Genomic DNA, 18,764 nt, shown 5'->3' on the forward strand with positions numbered 1-18,764 from the left:
AAAGGGGGTATTCCGGCTTTATACATCTTATCCGCTATCCAAAGGATAGGGGATAAGATGTATGATTGCAGGGGCCCTGCCACTGAGGACCCCCGTGATCTTGGTGCAGCCCTCGGCATTATGTGCCGGGCGCTGCCTCTGAGACGGGTTTGTGATTTCAAATAGTGATGTCACACCACGCCCCCTCCATTAATGTCTTTGGGAGGGGGCGACACCGAGATTGTGGGTGTCCCCAGCGGTCCTTTGGATAGGGGATAAGATGAATAAAGCTGGAATACCCCTTTAACTGCTGGAAAGGCTGCTGTGGAAGTAAGAACTCTCCGATGTCTAGGATAGGTGGGATCGAGAAGGGGGCTTCAAGTATTCCTAACTCATATCATGTAAAACAAAGAAAAACAGGCGCTCCCTTGTGGAGAATCAACGGGATCACAGGTGTGTGGGAGGGGAGGGTAAAAGTGAAGGCTCACCCTGCCAGGTTGTGTACATTCCCACACAACCAGGATATGCGTTTGATAAGATGATCCTGGTCTGCAGCCTTCCTAAAAACAGTAAGGAGATATACGGCAAACTTTGAGGAGGATAGGAATTCCGGCGCTGACCAAGGAGGAGACAATGGAGCCAGGTGTGTAATGAACAGATTTAATCCAATGCGACGCGTTTCACCGCGCTTGAAAGCGCAGTGAAACGCGTCGCATTGGATTAAATCTGTTCGTTACACACCTGACTCCATTGTCTCCTCTTTGGCGTATATCTCCTAACTCATATTATGAAAGGGGGCTAAGATATGCACAGGGATCTGATGACGAGAGAAGACATAAAGTCAAGCCAAGGACTTGATATCAAGAATCAGTCATCAATTACTCCAGCCAAAACTAATTGGCAGGTTCTTATTCTTCCAAAGGCGAGGGATCACTGTTCTAGCTGCCAGGAGAAAACTGAGAAGAGATTATGACACATGCTCATTTTTATTAGGGTTTACTTTCCAGCTAAACTTACATAGAGCAACACAGGCCATTTCCAGTGGTAAACACAGTAAGATGCCTTCTCTAGAGTGTCCACCAAATGATGTTGTCTAAGCAAGAGGTCATCCATAAGTTACAATGTTATCTCTAATCTCAGTGCCCAGCTCTGCATATCATTAGCATAGTAGCGGCTCATTTGCATATTGCTGTAATAAGTCAATAGAGAAGTCTATAACATTTTCATTTGGCTGCTACTTGCTTGATGCTGGGGCTGTTACTGTTCATGTGGAACGCTATACTGGCAGTATAGAGGCACTGTTTATGCGGTCATTGATGATGCTAATATAATAATGTACTTGTGGACGAGACTCAGATAGAAATGTCTGCACCTAGAAAAGTAGAACACATTCGATGATGATTCTAAAAAGTAGGAAACTACAGTGGTCCTTCAAGTTATAATATTAAGTGGTTCCAGGACGACCATTGTATATTGAGACTATAACTCTATGAAAACCTGGTAATTGGTTCTGAAGCCACCAAAATGTAATCCAAAAATAGGAAAAAGTGAGGATTAAAGAAAAGAAAGTAGATAATTAATAAGTAGATAATAATAAGAAAGTGTCACATGGTAGGGGAAACAGTGCACTCCTGTATTCACCGATAACCCCTGTCCTTGCCTATTGCGTGATCGCCCTAAATGACGATTCTACAACTAGAAGAGAGTCTCTACTTTGACTAAGTGCAGGGATGACTCAGGTAAAAACAACAAACAGTACACAATAAAGTAAAGGTCATGGAGGAACAGTCAGGACACAATGGGTTAACCTGCACTGGAAAGTCAGCAAGCCAGATCAAAAAGCAAATAGGACAACAGAAGTACTGAATCATATAGCAAAGGATTAACCAAATATTAGAGCCAAAGTCACAGAACCAGATGCAAGATATAGCTAGCTGCAGAGAATAATACTCTTTCACAGGCAAAGTCTGAGGAACAAAGAGCTTAAAGGGGTACCCCGGTGGAAACGTTTTTTTCTAATCAACCGCAGAGGAAGTTGTGTAGTTCTTTTGTCTGACCACAGTGCTCTCTGCTGACACCTCTGTCCATGTCAGAAACTGTCCAGAGCAGGAGAGGTTTGCAATGGGGATTTATTCCTGCTCTGGACAGTTCCTGACATGGACAGAGGTGTCAGCAGAGAGGACTGTTGTCAGACTGAAAATAACTATACAACTTTTTCTGGAGCATATAGCAACTGATAAGTACTGAAAAGATTAAGATTTTTAAATAGAAGTATTTTAAAAACATTTTAAACTTTTTGGCTCCAGTTAATAAAAAAGAAATAAAAAAAATTAACCCTTTAAATAGACACAACTCATGATTGGCTAGGATATAGCCATGGCTACATATGATGCTGCAGCCAGACACTAAAGAAGTTTAACCATTCGGGCCAAAGCAGGTCGAGTTGTTACAGAAAGTGCTGCTGGAAGCTGTAAATCACAGTGATGTGTGTAGAGGACAGGAGCTTCTTCAGGGCCCTGTACAGTAAACACAGTGTCCTAATAAAGTACGATGGAGCTGCCCTCACCTGGTATCCAAAGGAACAGCTAACCCTGGCACAGGGAAAGAGTAGTACAGAACATGAAGTACCTACCTGTATTGTAGGGAGGCGCTAGCAAACAGCCAGCCAGTGCATGCACTTCAGTAATACAGGGGTTTTACCAGTGAATGCCCATTCTGGTCGGTCCTTCCAGCCATTGACAAGATTTGCCGATCTGGACTGACGGAAGCATTGTATGTGGAGGCTGATTTCAGTATACAATGGTTCAAAAAAGACCATTGTATGTTGGAAATATTGTAACCTGAGGCCATTGTAAGTTGAGGGATCACTATATGATGTAGGTGTAGCTTGTAGCTTTTGGGCCTCAATTCAAAATCTGCAACAGGGCCCCATATGCCAAGTATAATACTGGTCTCTTATGGGGCAGATGTGCAACAGGGCCTCGGTGCGACTGCTACCTCTATAGCTACGCCCCTAGATAGACTGCTCATTGATGGTGCTCTAACATCAGACAAAGAATAAAATACATTTTCCCCAATAAATAATGAGACTCTTGACAGCTTTTTGGACATCTGTTGGTCCAGACTGCACACTGAAGAGCATTGCCTTGGTCCATAACCTTAACCGACGTCCGTACGATCAGCTTCTACTATCAACGCCGGATGGAAGAACGTGGTTGAAGGGAGCAAAAGAAAGCCAGGCAAAAAATAACTTCAAACCTTCATCTGGCAAGTAACATGATTTCTTTTTCTCCTACTTGTTAAAACAAGGCCTCCAGTCACACATGCTAATGTAATTCATTGTTTCCACTGCATTGGAAATGCAGACTCTGTCAGACTGCCCAGAAGGTCTGAACAACTCACTCAGAAATCTCATAAAGAGTGTTAGGAGTCTGGAACGCGTCCATTGGCATTTTGGCATGCCGTAACGTTCCGCACACATTCTCTGTCCCTGGAAGGGGTGATGAATGCTGCAAAATCAGCCCGGGAAAAGTATATACAGTATCTAATAGGATGTTGAATTCATAGCTACCGCATGGGATTATTACTTTACATGAAACGTCTAGTACACATAGAACTGGGGATCGCCCGCGTAGTCTGTGTAGATTGCAAACTCTTTTGATGCCACAATCTCTCATCGTGTCAACTTTGGCATCTTTCTGGGCTGTGTGCCTGCAAGCTTGACACTCGATAGCAAATTACTCCGTTTCTGTTCTAGCCCGGAGTACACAGATATGGCATCTGGATATGACTATTTATCATTTGTGCGCATATTATTTACTAATGCGCGATATTATATGGGACAGTGAACAGCAGTGTTTCCAACCAGCGTGCCTCCAGCTGTTGCAAAAACTACAACTCCCAGCATGCCCGGACAGCCTTCGGCTGTCCGGGCATGCTGGGAGTTGTAGTTTTTGCAACAGCTGGAGTACACAGACATGGCATCTGCATCTTACTATTTATCATTTGTGTGCATCATCTTTACTGATGGCGAAGGCATGAGATTATATAGGACACTGTACAGCGGTGTTTTTAACCAGTGTGCCTCCAGCTGTTGCAAATACCCAACTACAACTCCCAGCATGCCCGGAGAGCGAAAGGTTGTAATAAAGTGCCTGCTGTCAAGTAGTGATAAGCGGCAGGGGCCATATTCAAATTTGCGATATTTTGCGAATATATGGACGAATATTCGTCCTATGTTCGCTAAAATTCGCATATTCGCTATGTTCATTCTTATATATTTTTTTCCCATGCGCAAATATATCTCACCTAAAAGAAGGAAGGGATCAGTGTCCAGTCTGGAAGTGCCGATATTCGCATAAAAATTTTCATTAAAAAAAAATTGTCATTATGAATATACATATCGCTATATTCTAAATATTCGTGAAATCGCAAAGTGCCGATATTCACTTTAAAAATTTGCATTTCGAATATTCGCGCTCAACACTACTGTCAAGGTGACCTCGTAAAATAAGCTCAAAATCATACTGGAAAAATGATAAGTGTTGTGGATGCGGGGGCTTTTCTAGACACATCAATACGGTCAAAGTGGTTGTCTTAAAAAGGTTAAAAAAAAAATATGATACTTTATTATTTAGGCACAATTCACTTTAGGAGATATTGACAAAATTGTAAGCAGCAAATGAGTATGTTTGGGGTACTGTGGGACATTCCCTAGCCCTTAAATCAGTTTTTTTTTTTTTTAAAGCTGTGCGGCTCCAGCTGTTGCAAAACTACAACTCCCAGCATGCCCAAACAGCCGAAGGAATCTAGCACTAAACAGGAATCTAGAACAAGTGAATGGACGGTTGTCCAGTGGTGAACCTAGTGGTGAACAACTTATCCCCTATCCTAAGGATAGGGGATAAGTTGCAGATCGCGGGGGGTCCGACCGCTGGGGCCCCCTGCGATCTCCTGTACGGAGCCCCGACAGCCTGCGTGAAGGGGGCGTGTCGACCTCCGCACGAAGCCGCGGCCGACACGCCCCCTCAATACAACTCTATGGCAGAGCCGAAGTGCTGCCTTCGGCAATCTCCGGCTCTGCCATAGAGATGTATTAAGGGGGCGTCGGCCGCCACTATTGAGGGGGCGTGTCGGCCGCTGCTTCGTGCGGAGGTCAACACCCGCGAGAGCCTGGCCCACGTACAGAGAGATCGCAGGGGGCCCTGGACTACCCCTTTAAGTCAATCCCAGTTATAAGTAAAATCCACAGAGGTGCTTTACACTGATTCTGAGGTACATATTCTCATTATTTTCAGGATTAGTAGGGGTCCCAGCAGTCGGACCCCCACCAATCAGCTTGTTATGACCTAACTTGTGGATAACAGATAAGTATTTGAGATAGAATATATCATTAAACTTTCCCTAGAGATCCTCCATGATTATGGAGGGATGTGTAAGATGGAAAAAAAGAAAAAATATCTAAATAAATAATGTATTAACTATTATTATTATTATTGATGATTGTTGATGTTGTTGTTGTTCAAATTATTATTATTATTTCCCCACCCCTGTTTACTATGTGTGTGTGTGTGTGTGTGTGTGTGTGTATATATGTATATATATATATATATATATATATACACACACACACACACACACACACACACATATATACACATATTTATTTATAAATCCGCCAGATAAAAACCACTGTAACCTAAAATATTATAGCTATGCTTAACAAAAAAAAAAACACACTTATTACCTTTTTTTCTAATTTCATACTGCAACAAGTGTTTAAGGTTTCATGGAAAAAAAAGATGCAAACATTATATAACTAAGTGGGAAACAAAGTTTTTAGAATCTCATTTGCTAAAAATAAAATTGATCATGGTCATAAACAGGAGAAACTGACTTGGTCTTGAACTGGTTAAATACAATAAAAATTGACTGTTGAAAATGTATTTAAAAATAAAATAAAATTGCTGTATTCCCAAAGGTGGCCAGAAGGTGGCGATACAAATCACTCAATATATTTTCATTGTCTTAATAGTTGTTTTTTGTTTTGTTCTAGTATTTTTTTTTCTCTTTTGGTTTTTAACTGTTACACTCGGTTTTTAATGTATTTGGATAATGCTTTATTCTTGATCAAGACTGAAGTTTACATATTATTGCCTTAGTCTATGTGTCGTTTTCAACGCTTGCAGCAGCTGGCAGAGTGACAGTCAGTAACAAGGTCTATTGTTTAGTGGATATAACACTTCCTCAGCTTTATAGATTGTTCATATGGAATTCTGCTACAGTATTTGTTTTAGCACACTATCATTCAGTGTATATGGGATCCCATTGTAATGGGAATCATTGTTTATGGCAGTGTTTCCCACCTTGGGTGCCTCCAGCTGTTCCAAAACTACAACCCCCAGCATGCCCAGACAGGCTTTAAATAAGTTTAATTTATTGATATTTATTAATTTATTTTTACAGTGCTTTATTTGAAAAATTTTAAAAGGGGTGATTTAACTATTATTATTTTTTAATCTTTTTTTACTTTTATTTTTAAGATGTATGGGGACCCCCGTGATCTTGGTGCAGCCCCTGGCATTCAGTGCCGGGCGCTGTCTCCAAGACGGGGACATGGCATCACGGCCATGCCTCCTAGTGATGTCACGGTGATGCCGGGGGGTGCACTGAAATCACAAGGGTCCCCAGCGGCAGGACCCCTGCTATCATACATCTTATCCCCTATCCAAAGGTATAAGATGCATAAACCTGGAATACCCCTTTAACCTCCCTGGCGGTATGATTATGTATGAAAATTTGTACCAAAAGCTGTACAATTTTTTGCATTGAAATTTTCACATCTCCCCCCGCCCATTTCACATCTCCCCCGTCACATTCCCCCTCCCTTGTCACATTCCCCCCCTTATCACATTCTCCTCCCCCTTGTCACATTCTCCCCCTTATCACATTCTCCTCCCCCTTGTCACATTCCCCCACCTTGTCACATTCTCCCCCCTCCCTTGTCACATTCTCCTCCCCCTTGTCACATCCCCCCCTTCATGTCATATTCCCCTCCTCCCTGTCACATCCCCCCCTTGTCATATTCTTCCCCCTTGTCACATTCCCCCCTCTGTCACATCCCCCCCTTGTCACATCCCCCCCTCTGTCACATCCCCCCTTGTCAAATTCCCCCCTCTGTCACATTCCCCTCTTGTCACAATCCCCCCCTCTGTCACATCCCCCCCTTGTCAAATTCCCCCCTGTCACATCCCCCCCTTGTCAAATTCCCCCCTCTGTCACATCCCCCCCTTGTCACATCCCCCCTCTGTCACATCCCCCCCTTTGTCACATTCTTCCTCCCTCCATGTCACATTCCCCCCCCCTATCATATTCCCCTCTCCCCCTTTGTCACATTCGAGCACCCCCCCCCACCCCCTTTGTCGCAGCAACACACACTAGGTTTGCCGGCCAGATTTCAAACCTAGTGTATTTGCTGTGGAACAGGTCCTTTCCCCTTCAGCCAATCAGTGGCTTGACACCACTGCGGCCGGTGATTGGCTGAAAAGGGAAAGGTCCTGCAAGATGAATAAAGAAGAGAGCAGGGACCAGAGCGAACGGTGGGGAAAAAGCATCTGCAGGGACCGAGACTAGGTGAGCAGAAGGTTTTTTTATTTTCCTCCCGGTGGCCTTTTACACTTAGCTCAGTGTTTTTCTACCAGGGTGCCTCCAGCTGTTGTGAAACTACTACTGCCAGCATGCCCGGACAGCCTTTGGCTGTTCGGGCATGCTGAGAGTTGTAGTTTTGCAACATCTGGAGGCCCTCTGGTTGAGAAACACTGACTTTTAGTATTTCGGGAGCCGACCCGAGCAAATAATCGCATGTTTTCCCGGGGGCCGTATCGCTATACCGCAAAAAGCAAAAATCGCGATTCGATTGCTTTTGCGATATATCGTGCAGCCCGGCCGGCAACTCTGCAATTCTACCCCGAGCGTGATTCGGGGTTACCACTCCTGGCAGGGAAAATTAACCCGAGTCACGCTCGGGATAACCGCTAAGGAGGTTAATGCTTGCAGTGTGCAGCTGTACTTTTAGTGTTTGCATTTGCACATCTGTGCATTTATCTCAGTTGTTTTGGATGTCTTGATCATTATATTTAGTTTTTTTTTATGCACCATTATATTTTTTTTAGGGCATAAAAACGAATGGTACCTTTCCTGCAGCTGATGGTGGTTGTAAAACATAAAAAATCTTTATTTCTTAGCCTAGTGTCAAGGAAGCGGAGCAAAACTGCTCAAGTGCCATATGAGTGCATTGTCTTTCTTGAAAGGTCTTTATCCAAGCCCAGGAAACAAAAGTAATTAACATCTTTGCATAAAATAAAGGATGTGTAATGTAAGTCAACTTCAAATGTCCCCTTTAAAGGGTTCCTCCACTGGCCAGCTTTCCGAACATAATGTTCTGAACCCTGGCCAGTGGAGAACCCCTTTAAAAGACCACAAAAGGCATCGCTCACTGTGCAGGACTTCATCTATTACATAAGTCATCCAGTCTTTTCACACTTGCTGCATAGATAATTGGAATAACTGGAACTTAAACGTATATGTTTTCCCGTATGGAACTGTATACATGTGCGTTTCCCATTGACGTCCATGTTAAAAAAACGTATGCGGTTGCAGTACGGTTTTTAAACCGGAGACAAAATCATGGTCAACCACTGTTTTGACTCCGGTTTAAAAACCGTACTGCAACCGCATACGTTTTTTTTAACATGGACGTCAATGGGAAACGCACATGTATACGGTTCCATACGGGAAAAACGTAGTGTGAACCCAGCCTTACAAGGGCTGTGTTGAGGAAATATCTGGAAATGGTTATATGGTAGGTCTGTAGGTAATACCATCAGACAATGGATTTTACATGGATTTTATTGTTTAATCTGTATGTTTTCGGCACCCAAATCCACATACTTTCTTTATCTAAACCACATTCCCTCATTTTAAAAATGAATTTACATTGTTATCTATACAATACGTAATGTTCCATATGCAGAGTTGCAAACCATGGGATGGAAAACAGTAACCAGAATGTGGATTAGTCCCATTGAACATGGTTAAATCCACATACAAAACCACGGCAGAATCTGTGGCATAAAGCTGCGTCAGAAATTTAATGGTTTATGCCTGAAATATCCTTCATATGCAAAGGGTCTACCTTGGCAATGAAAGCATATAGGAAAAGCACAACATAAAAACTGTTCCCATTTACAAAAACTGGAAATTTCCACTTCCATCCCACAAACACAAGGGTACTTACTCCCATTCTTTCCGCCGGGCTTGGGGCGTGCTTTGCATCTTGTGGGCCTCGTGAGCTTTTATGATATCCTTCTGTTCTATCAAGCCTCCTCTTCTTCTCTTTATGACATGAGGGCTCAATGGAAAGTCAGAGTCTCCTCCAGTGGTCACCTCGAACATGCTATGCCCTTCAAAAGGAAAGTTAGTCTCCGCCTCCTGCGCACGGAGATCGTACAAGGCATCGTAACTTGCTGTGCGTGACACCAAAGTCTCCGAAATAGTGTCTGGTTCCAAAAGGTTGCAAGAGTGAGTAGCTTGGGTTAAACCCAGTCGATGCTTTCGCCAAGTCTCCACCTCTGGCAGGGCCAGGACATACCTATGAGTGTCGGCATTTAAAGTAGATATTCCTAGAGGGCTGGAATGGTCAGGCTCGTCAAGCGTGTGAGCACTGGTGGAGCAGGAGCTTAATCCTAGCATCTTTAATACCATCCGAACACATTTCTCTGCAGAAAATACTAAAAAAAAGAAGAGAGATGGAAGTTACAATAGTTTTAATCAACACTGAGAGGGATTATTCATACTCATCTTAAACCCCTTCTTCTTAACAATCTGTTTCTGAGGCTACATATACACTACATTTGTATAGAGAGAAGAAAATATCACGTAGGAGGAGCACAGGGTTAACAATTGTATTATTGTACTTACGCACAATAGGACATTGCTTCCAAAAAAAAATGAGTATTATCATTGCCTGGTGGAATCAGATGAGAGGTGAAGGCTGTTTATAAGGAAAGCTTACATTTTCTATTTAAACGTTCCAGGGATAGACTCTTTGTGTGGTTTATGTGGAAGGTAGATGGGTCATGAATCGCATACAAGCATTCTCCAGGGAAAAAACATAAAAATAAAATGGGCAGTGACACGAAATGCCTCCTTGAAACAACTAAACATTGGTATACAGATACTGCATAGAATGTATAGTAAATCGTAGCATTACTCTTAAAGGGATTGCTAAGTGGGGTATTTTAGTTTCTTTAAGCGTGGCATGCTAGCTTTAAAACATAAAATAAGTATTACTGCCATTTTGATGGTCACCAGGTCAACACTGTTCGCCACTTTCTGTTCCCAACACCCAAAAAAATGGCTGAAAATAGCAGCTCAGCCTATCACTGACAGAGGAGGATCATCATTGTGATTGGTTGACAGGAATTTCTGGACATTTCCGGTAGGTTGAGATGGGACAATAAAGTAAAGATTCAGCAGGGACCCTGTGAGTAGAAGATCAGTGGTCGTGAATCTGTGAAATGAGTAATCCTTTTTTTTTCAGTTTTTGTCCAGTTTACAGTTAAAAGGCAGCGATCACGCTGATTTCCACAGGTAACCCTTCAGATGCAATGATCAATACTGATCACAGCATCTGAAGCAGTTGCGGAGCTTTGGTGACACTCATCAGACCACTCGCAGCGCAATTGCCGGGGTCTGATGAGTGAATTAAATTAATTCAATGTGTCCTCAAGGCCAAAATTCCACCATTGACTGTGTCCTTAAAGGGGTACTGCGCTAGAAACCACTTATCCCCTATCCAAAGGATAGAGGATAAGATGTTAGATTGCGGGAGTCCCGCCGCTGGGGACCCCAGCAATCTCCGCTGCGGCCCCCTGTCATTCGGTGCACGGAGTGAACTCAGCTGCATGCCCGATGACTGGCGATGCAAGCCTCCACGCCCCCTCCATGTCTATGGGAGGAGGTGTGACGGCTATGTACTAGCCGATCGCGGAAGCTGCAAGCTTCTGTGTTCCGGACGCCACAGCTGCCGGCCAGGAGATTGCGGGGGTCCCGCCGCTGGGATAGGGGATAAGATGTTTCCAGCTAAATACTCCTTTAAGGGGTTAAAATTGCCCTATTCTGACTCCTATAACTTTTAAATTTTTCTGTACATGGGGCTTTATTGGGGCTGATTTTTTGTGCTTTAGTTTTTATTGGTATTATATTAGTTTAACTGGGCCTTTTTTTATGGTTTATGAAGTGACCAAACATCAGCAATTCTGGCCTTTATAGTTTAAGAGTTCATAGATTTTTTTTGCATGTTTTAATTTATAAAATGGGAAATGGATAGTCCTTTAAATTTTTATTAGGGGATGGGCTTATTTATATATTTTTTAAAACATTTGGTACACATTATCAGCAGTCTGCTTGTACAGGCTGTCAAGCCTGCCAAGGCAATGTGTCAAAATAAACCTTAACCCCTTAAGGACCCGGGCTTTTTCCGCTTTTTCATTTTCAATTTTTCCTCCTTAACTTTAAAAAATCATAACTCTTAAAAATTTTCACCTAAAATTATATATAATGGCTTAATTTTTGCGTCACTAATTCTACTTTGTAATGACATTAGTCATTTTACCCAAAAATCTACGATGAAACGGGAAAAAAAATCAATGTGCGACAAAATTGATGAAAAAACACTATTTTGTAAGTTTTGGGGGCTTCTGTTTTTACGCAGTACATTTTTTGTCAAAAATGATACCTTATCTTTATTCTGTAGGTCCATACGGTTAAAATGATACCCTACTTGTATAGGTTTGAATTTGTATCACTTCCGGAAAAAATCATGAATACATGCAGGAAAATTTATACGTTTAAAATGGTAATCTTTTGACCCCTATAACTTTTTTATTTTTCTGTGTTCAGGGCGCTTTGAGGACTCATTTTTTGCGCCGTCATCTGAAGTTTTTAGCGGTACCATTTTTGTTCTGATCAGACTTTTTGATCACTTTTTATTCACTTTTTTGTGGTATAAAAAGTGATCAAAAATGCGCTATTTTGGACTTTGGAATTTTTTTGCGCGTACGCCATTGAACGAGCGGTTTAAAAAGCGGTATATTTTTATAATTCGGACATTTCCGCACGCGGCGATACCACATATGTTTATTTTTATTATTATTTACATAATGTTTTTTTTATTTTTGGAAATGCCGGGTGATTCAAACTTTTATTAGGGGAAGGGATAATTGAAAGGGTTAATGATTTTTTTTACACTTTTTTAATGCAACATTATAGCTCCTATAGGGGGCTATAACATTGCATTAACTGATCTTTTACTCTGATTGATCCATCTCCATAAGAATGGATCAATCAGGGTTTTCGGCGATTGAATGCTCAAGCCTGGATCTCAGGCTTGAAGCATTCATTCGGCGATCGGACAGCACAGGAGAAGGTAAGAGACCTCCTCCTGTGCTACAGCTGTTCGGGATGCCACGATTATACCGCGGCGATCCCGAACAGCTCCCTGAGCTAGCCGGGCACTTTTACTTTCGTTTTTAGCCGCGCGGCTCAGCTTTGAGCGCGCGGCTAAAGGGTTAATAGCGCGCGGCACAGCGATCAGTGCCGCGCGCTATTAGAGGCGGGTCCCGGCTTCACTATGACGCCGGGCCCGCCGCGATATAATGCGGGGTCACCGTGTGACCCCGCTTTATATCGCAGGACCGGGACTCATGACGTATGCATACGTCATGGGTCCTTAAGAGGTTAAAATCAGACAAATTAAAAAAAGGAGTATGTTCTCACAACCTGACCTATTCACTACTGAATTCACACAAATTCCTGTTAATAAGTGGCTGGGAATTCCCACAGAAAAAAAAAGATGGTCGGAACTTTCCAAACCTGTGATACCCCTTAGTAAATAGAGTGGAATTCTACAAGTCTAAAACAACATTTAACACTAACAAAAATCTAACACTCTTAGTACATCAGGGTGTGGTAGCCCTTGGGAGGTGTATAGTAGTGGGGATGTTGTATCGGTATATGAGGGGTTAATGTTAACCCTATAGTTCGTGACGCCAGGCTGAGGGCTGTTATGCTGAGGTAATTCTCCGGCCTATCGCTGCCCTTCCCAGTAACGATAGGTGCATGAAATGACTGAAGGTCCACAAGGAGATTTAACTTGAACTTGAACAACTTTACTTAAGTGCTTACAGTACATCCAAGGCACAGTAACAGTCTAATATAACAGTCCTTATATTGCTCAGTGACTGACAATTGTTGTGGACCTTGAGGTATTAAGAAAGTCCCTGAATTTAGGGTAGATATTGCAGATCCGTCCGGATTTAGGGGTTAAATTAGGTCCGGTGATGCTGCAGAGTGTCTGGGGATTGATACACTCTCGATTTAGTATTGATCAGCCGTCACCGCAAGGCTCAGGCCTAACACACTGCGAGAATAGTTGCGCAGGTCCTTCTCGGTTGACAGCCCAGGAACAAGAGAGATGCTTACTGCTTGGCTGCGCAGGAACAAGAGAGAGAATAATGGCCGCCGCTCCCTTATATGGGCAGGGGGCAGGGTGAATCTGATTGGTCCGAATACCTGTCATTCACTCGTACACAGAATGATGGGATTGCATAGGTCACAGGGACCTCCACAGGTCCTCAATAGTGTTGAGCGGCATAGGCCATATTCGAATTCGCGAATATTCGCGAATATATGGACGAATATTCGTCATATATTCGCGAATATTCGCATATTCGTAATATTCTCGTTTTATTTTCGCATATGCGAAGCTTCGCATATGCGAAAATTAACATATACCAAATTAGCATACGCGAAAATTCGCACATGCGAAAATTCGCATATACTAATTTTCGCATATGCGAATTTTCGCATGCCAATCTCACACAGTAGTATTAGAGCCTTCTTTACATCACACAAGCTGGAAGCAGAGAGGGGTGATCACTGTGATGTGTACTGTGAAGAAAAAAAAAAAAAAACGAATATTCGTAATTACGAATATATAGCGCTATATTCGCGAAATTCGCGAATTCGCGAATATGCGATATTCGCGAATAATATTCGAATTGCGAATATTCGCGAGCAACACTAGTCCTCAAGCAGAAATACCATAGAGTTCACTTAGTCATGTGACCCGCAGGTCCTGGTACGCTACGCGCAGGTAATTAACTAATCATTTACATTTATATAACTATATTTACATAAACATTGCATAAGTTACTGGTTTACTAGATGGAAAAGAGGTGACAAGGGGTAGACTATACAACATGGACCCCTATGTCCTAGGGACTCTGGCTATGGGGACCCATATACATAAAGGGACTGCATAGGATGCGGTACCGGGACACCACAAGGGCTTATGTGATATTATTGAGTTGAGTATATAAGATCCCTCTAGTCGTGGCAACAGGCAGCCAGAATTTTATTATATGAAGGGATTGTCATAGTGCTGTGCTGTGATTGTACAATAAAAATAATGGATATTGATCTGCCCAATCCTCTTTCACTGCTGTTCTGGCATTCTTTGACCCCACTGGTCAGTGCTTCCTACCTAACTTCTCAGCACACAGAAAATGCCCACCAAACCACAGTGGTGACCTGCCTCAGCCTATGAGTGGCCATTTCCTGTTTGGATGCATGCAGATTTGTCCCTGTTAGAATAGCAGCAGTGGGAACTGGTAGATCCTGTATTTATAATTTTTAAGCTAGCCTAAACTTTGAGTATTTTCTATTTTTTTTTAGCTGGTTAAAGGTGTACTGCGCTCCTTGACATCTTATCCCCTATCCAAAGGATTCATGTCTAAGGGAGGGGGAGTGACGAGTGACCACAGTGGTCACGTTCCCTCCTATAGACATGAATGGAGGGGGAGTGACGAGTGACCACAGTGGTCACGTTCCCTCCTATAGACATGAATGGAGGGGGAGTGGCGTGACCACTGCCATCCAAACCCAGCATTCTGAACATAAATGTTCAGAATGCTGGGGTGCCAGCCCAGAGATCACGGGGGTCCCTGCAGCCAGACCCCCGCGATCAGACATCTTATCCCCTATCCTTTGGATAGGGGAGAAGAGGTCTGGGGGGGGTGGAAATATCCCTTTAACTCTATGTCTATAGAGCTAATTTTGGATCCCTCTCAAGAAAATGGAGCTACATTCACTATAAAGACATATTGAGAATTTACTTAACACAGAGCTTTGGACATACGAAATCAAACTTTCTTTGTACTCGTTGGCTTTTTACATTAGATTTTTCGATAATAAACTTTCTCTGCCCTGTCAGGACTAATTTATATATAGCTTCTTTTTACCAATGAGAATTAATGCACTTCCACTGCTACGCTTTAGTATGCGTGCATATCAAATTTATGCAGATCCTATTAACATTTCGAAGAAATTGACTTCCCTGGGAAATTAAAATGGCAGATACAGTGAAGGAATCGCCATGGTAACGCCTGAAGCCAATTAATGTAAGTGCCTCGAAAAAAAAGCTAAGTATGAAAAATAAAAATAATCACCAAATATAAACAAATTGAGCTATTTATCAAAGTCAAACATATTACAAAACAAAAAATCGCCAGCTCTTTGTTCTATGCGGCAACAGAGCTGGAAAATTTGAACTATTATCGTTTTTGTTGGTTTATTATACAAGAAAGAGACGATTACAATGCCAACAATTACATACAAGTAATTTGTTTTAACGGGAAAGGAGCATTACTGAAGTTGTCAGGAAAGAGCTCTCATTACTGTCACCAAAGACATGATACGGGGAGATATTGTTTACCTTTGTGTGCAATGTAACGTATTAGGACATTATTAGGAGGCTATGGAAGTGGCCTGAAGGCATTTACAGCCAGACTTAAATTTGACTCATTTCTTATTTATGGGTACTGTGAACAATAAGTAGTGTTTTTTTCCAGTTGCTGTTTACCCCATACAATCCAACCCAAAGATGGTTATGCTGTACCAGTTAATTGCATAGTTAATATTAATATTTATAGTGGCTGTAAAGTTAGTGTAGTTCATAATATAGTGTCTGTACCTGTATTTGATGGCTGGTCTCACAATTCTTATGTGATCTTTGCCCTGATGTAAATTTTTAGTAGCATACAAAATTAGTGTTTCAGGTTTTCCCAGGTTGCAGTGCGGCCGGAGACATTACATCACTAGTCAGGTGTCTGCTTCAATGGGTGGAGCAACCACTAGGTGGGAAGGAGATCAATCTCCGCAGGAAATTGTAGTTTCATGATCAGCACTCATAGCTCAGGTGTACTGCAAAGGGTGGGGTGACTGACGTGTAGGAGGGAGAAAAGTGACCTTACACTTACAAAGGATCCTGGGACTTGTAGTTGGAGGGAAGGAACTCCAACAGGAAATAACTATTTCACAAAAAGAAGGCAGCAGCATTATGGTGGACTTACAATACAGCCATTTAGCCCTAAGACAAGCATGGATCCTTCCTAAGCATGTCCATTACTCTCTAGCATGTAAGTTCTAAAGTCACCTTATGATGGATAACCCCTTCAATACCATGAATATTATGAATAACAAGATAAAAAAAAATCTAATTCAGTCCAAATAAATTTGATCTAAATGAAAAGTTCCTTGATTTCCCTGAAAAGTTGTGTATGACACTCTGTAGTACTCTAGGTATCAGATTTTTTAGATTTATCATATGCAGGGTAGGTTTCCCAGAAGCAGCAGTACATTGTGAAACATGATGGACAAGGCAGGAGATGTGCCGATGTATAGGACTAGTAGTAGCAGCAGCAGTTTAGTATGGAACATGATAGACAAGGCAAGAAATGTGTAGCTGTATAGGACTAGTAGAAGTAGCAGCAGTTCAGTATGGAACATGATAGACAAGGAAGGAGATGTTTCGCTGTGTAGGGCTAGTAGTAGTACAATAGAGGATCCGACAGTACAATAAATTGAAAAGAGGAATTCACAGACCTGTATCAGTTGTTATTTCTTCATTTATTTTCAAGTAGCATATGTTTTCAAGTAGCATTACAGCATATTTTGGTTCATTCAGAGTACAGAGCCATTGCACCAATGTCCATAGCCAAGTCTGATGCTACGTTTAGGGGAGGATCCCCTTAATCATGCCTAGTACCCTGTTTCCCCGAAAATAAACCCTACCCCGAAAGTAAGCCCTAGCAGGATTATCAGGGTGGTCTGCAATATAAGCCCTACCACAAAAATAAGACCTAGGCCAGGGGTAATCAACTGGCAGACTGCCAGGTGGGGGGCACTGTAGGAGTGTGAAGGTTGACGAGGGAAGGGGAGGATGGGGGGCTGTAGCAGTGTGGAAGATGGGGGGGTGCGACATCCTCCACACTGCTACAGCCCCCCATCCTCCACACTGCTACAGCCCCCCATGTTGTTCAAGGTACATACCGTAAATAAATAAGCCCTACCCTGAAAATAAGCCCTAGTGTGTTTTTTTGTGACTAAAATTAATATAAGACCCGGTCTTATTTTCGGAGAAACACGGTAATAGTAGTCATAGTAGCAGCAGCATTTCAGTATGGAACATGATAGACAAGGCAGGAGATGTTTGGCTGTGTGTGGCTAATAGTAGAAGAAGCAACATTACAGTATGGAACATAATGGAAAAGGCAGAAGATGTGAGGCTATGTAGGGCTAGTAGTAGTAGTAACAGCAGCAGTTCAGTATGGAACATTATAGACAAGGCAGGAGATGTTCGGCTGTGTAGGGCTAGTGGTAGTAGAAGCAACAGTACAGTATGGAACATGATGGAAAAGGCAGAAGATTTGAGGCTGTGTACAGCTAGTAGTAGTAGCAGCTGTTTGGTATGGAACATGATAGACAAGGCAGGAGATTTGAGGCTGTGTAGGGCTAGTGGTAGTATCCGCTGTTTGGTATGGAACATGATAGACAAGGCAGTAGATGTGGGGCTCGAAGTAGTAGTAGTAGCAGTAGTAACAGTATAGCATGGAACATAATGGACAAGGCAGGAGATGTGTGACTGTTTAGGATTGAGGGAGCAGTGCTTGTTTACATACACTGCCCCAGGGACACTAAATGCATTGCTGGCATCCCCTAGATCAGTGATGGCAAACCTTTCTGAACTCGAGTGCCCAAACCCTAATGCATGCCAACTTTTTTCCCTCAAAGTGCCAGTACAGCAATTAAATCAGAATACTGATGTGTGTGGGGTGATGTATGTTTGAGGTGAGCTGTGTGTGTCTGCGATGTGCTGTGTGTTTTTGAGGGGTGCTGTGTGTGAGAGGTGATGTGTATTTGCCTGAGGGGTGCTGACTGTGGGGGTGATTTGTGTGTGTGAGGTGCTGTGTGTTTGAGGTGCTGTGTGTGGGGGTGATGTGTGCTGTGTGGGGGCCTGCTGTGTTTATGTGGGTGTGTGGGGGATGGGGTACATAATACACACATAACATAAAATACATACATAATACATTTAAAAAAAAAATTCTTATTATTTCAGCTACTGGGTTGGATGCTAGGTCAGTGCTGTAGTAATTTTTAGTATATTTGCTGGTAGAAGAGCACGGACTGCAGAGAGTGAGCCGTGTCCTGTGTACTAGAACAAAGTGAAAAAAGAAAGTTGCCTCTTTCAAGGTGCTTGTAGTTTTAAAACATCAAACCTTTAATCTGTATACATAAAAAATAGAAAAAGGTGGACATCAATCATCATCTTAAGAGCTAAATGTAGCTCTTAATCATGGCTACATGTAGCCCAAAATGCACTGGAG

General features: G+C 42.5%; 1 protein-coding gene across 1 annotated transcript in view; it reads right to left on the minus strand.

Annotated features, from left to right (window-relative positions):
• CACNA1E (calcium voltage-gated channel subunit alpha1 E) overlaps positions 1 to 18,764 on the minus strand; it is an 877,957-nt gene that overhangs the window by 678,788 nt on the left and 180,405 nt on the right. Inside the window, exon 2 of the mRNA XM_056531933.1 lies at positions 9,275 to 9,767. Coding sequence (XP_056387908.1) covers positions 9,275 to 9,741 — 467 coding nt within the window. The 5' untranslated portion in view covers positions 9,742 to 9,767. The remainder of the gene's footprint in view (positions 1 to 9,274; positions 9,768 to 18,764) is intronic.

This window comes from Hyla sarda, chromosome 7 (genome assembly GCF_029499605.1).
Source record: "Hyla sarda isolate aHylSar1 chromosome 7, aHylSar1.hap1, whole genome shotgun sequence".
In the NCBI taxonomy this organism is placed as follows: Eukaryota; Metazoa; Chordata; class Amphibia; order Anura; family Hylidae; genus Hyla; species Hyla sarda.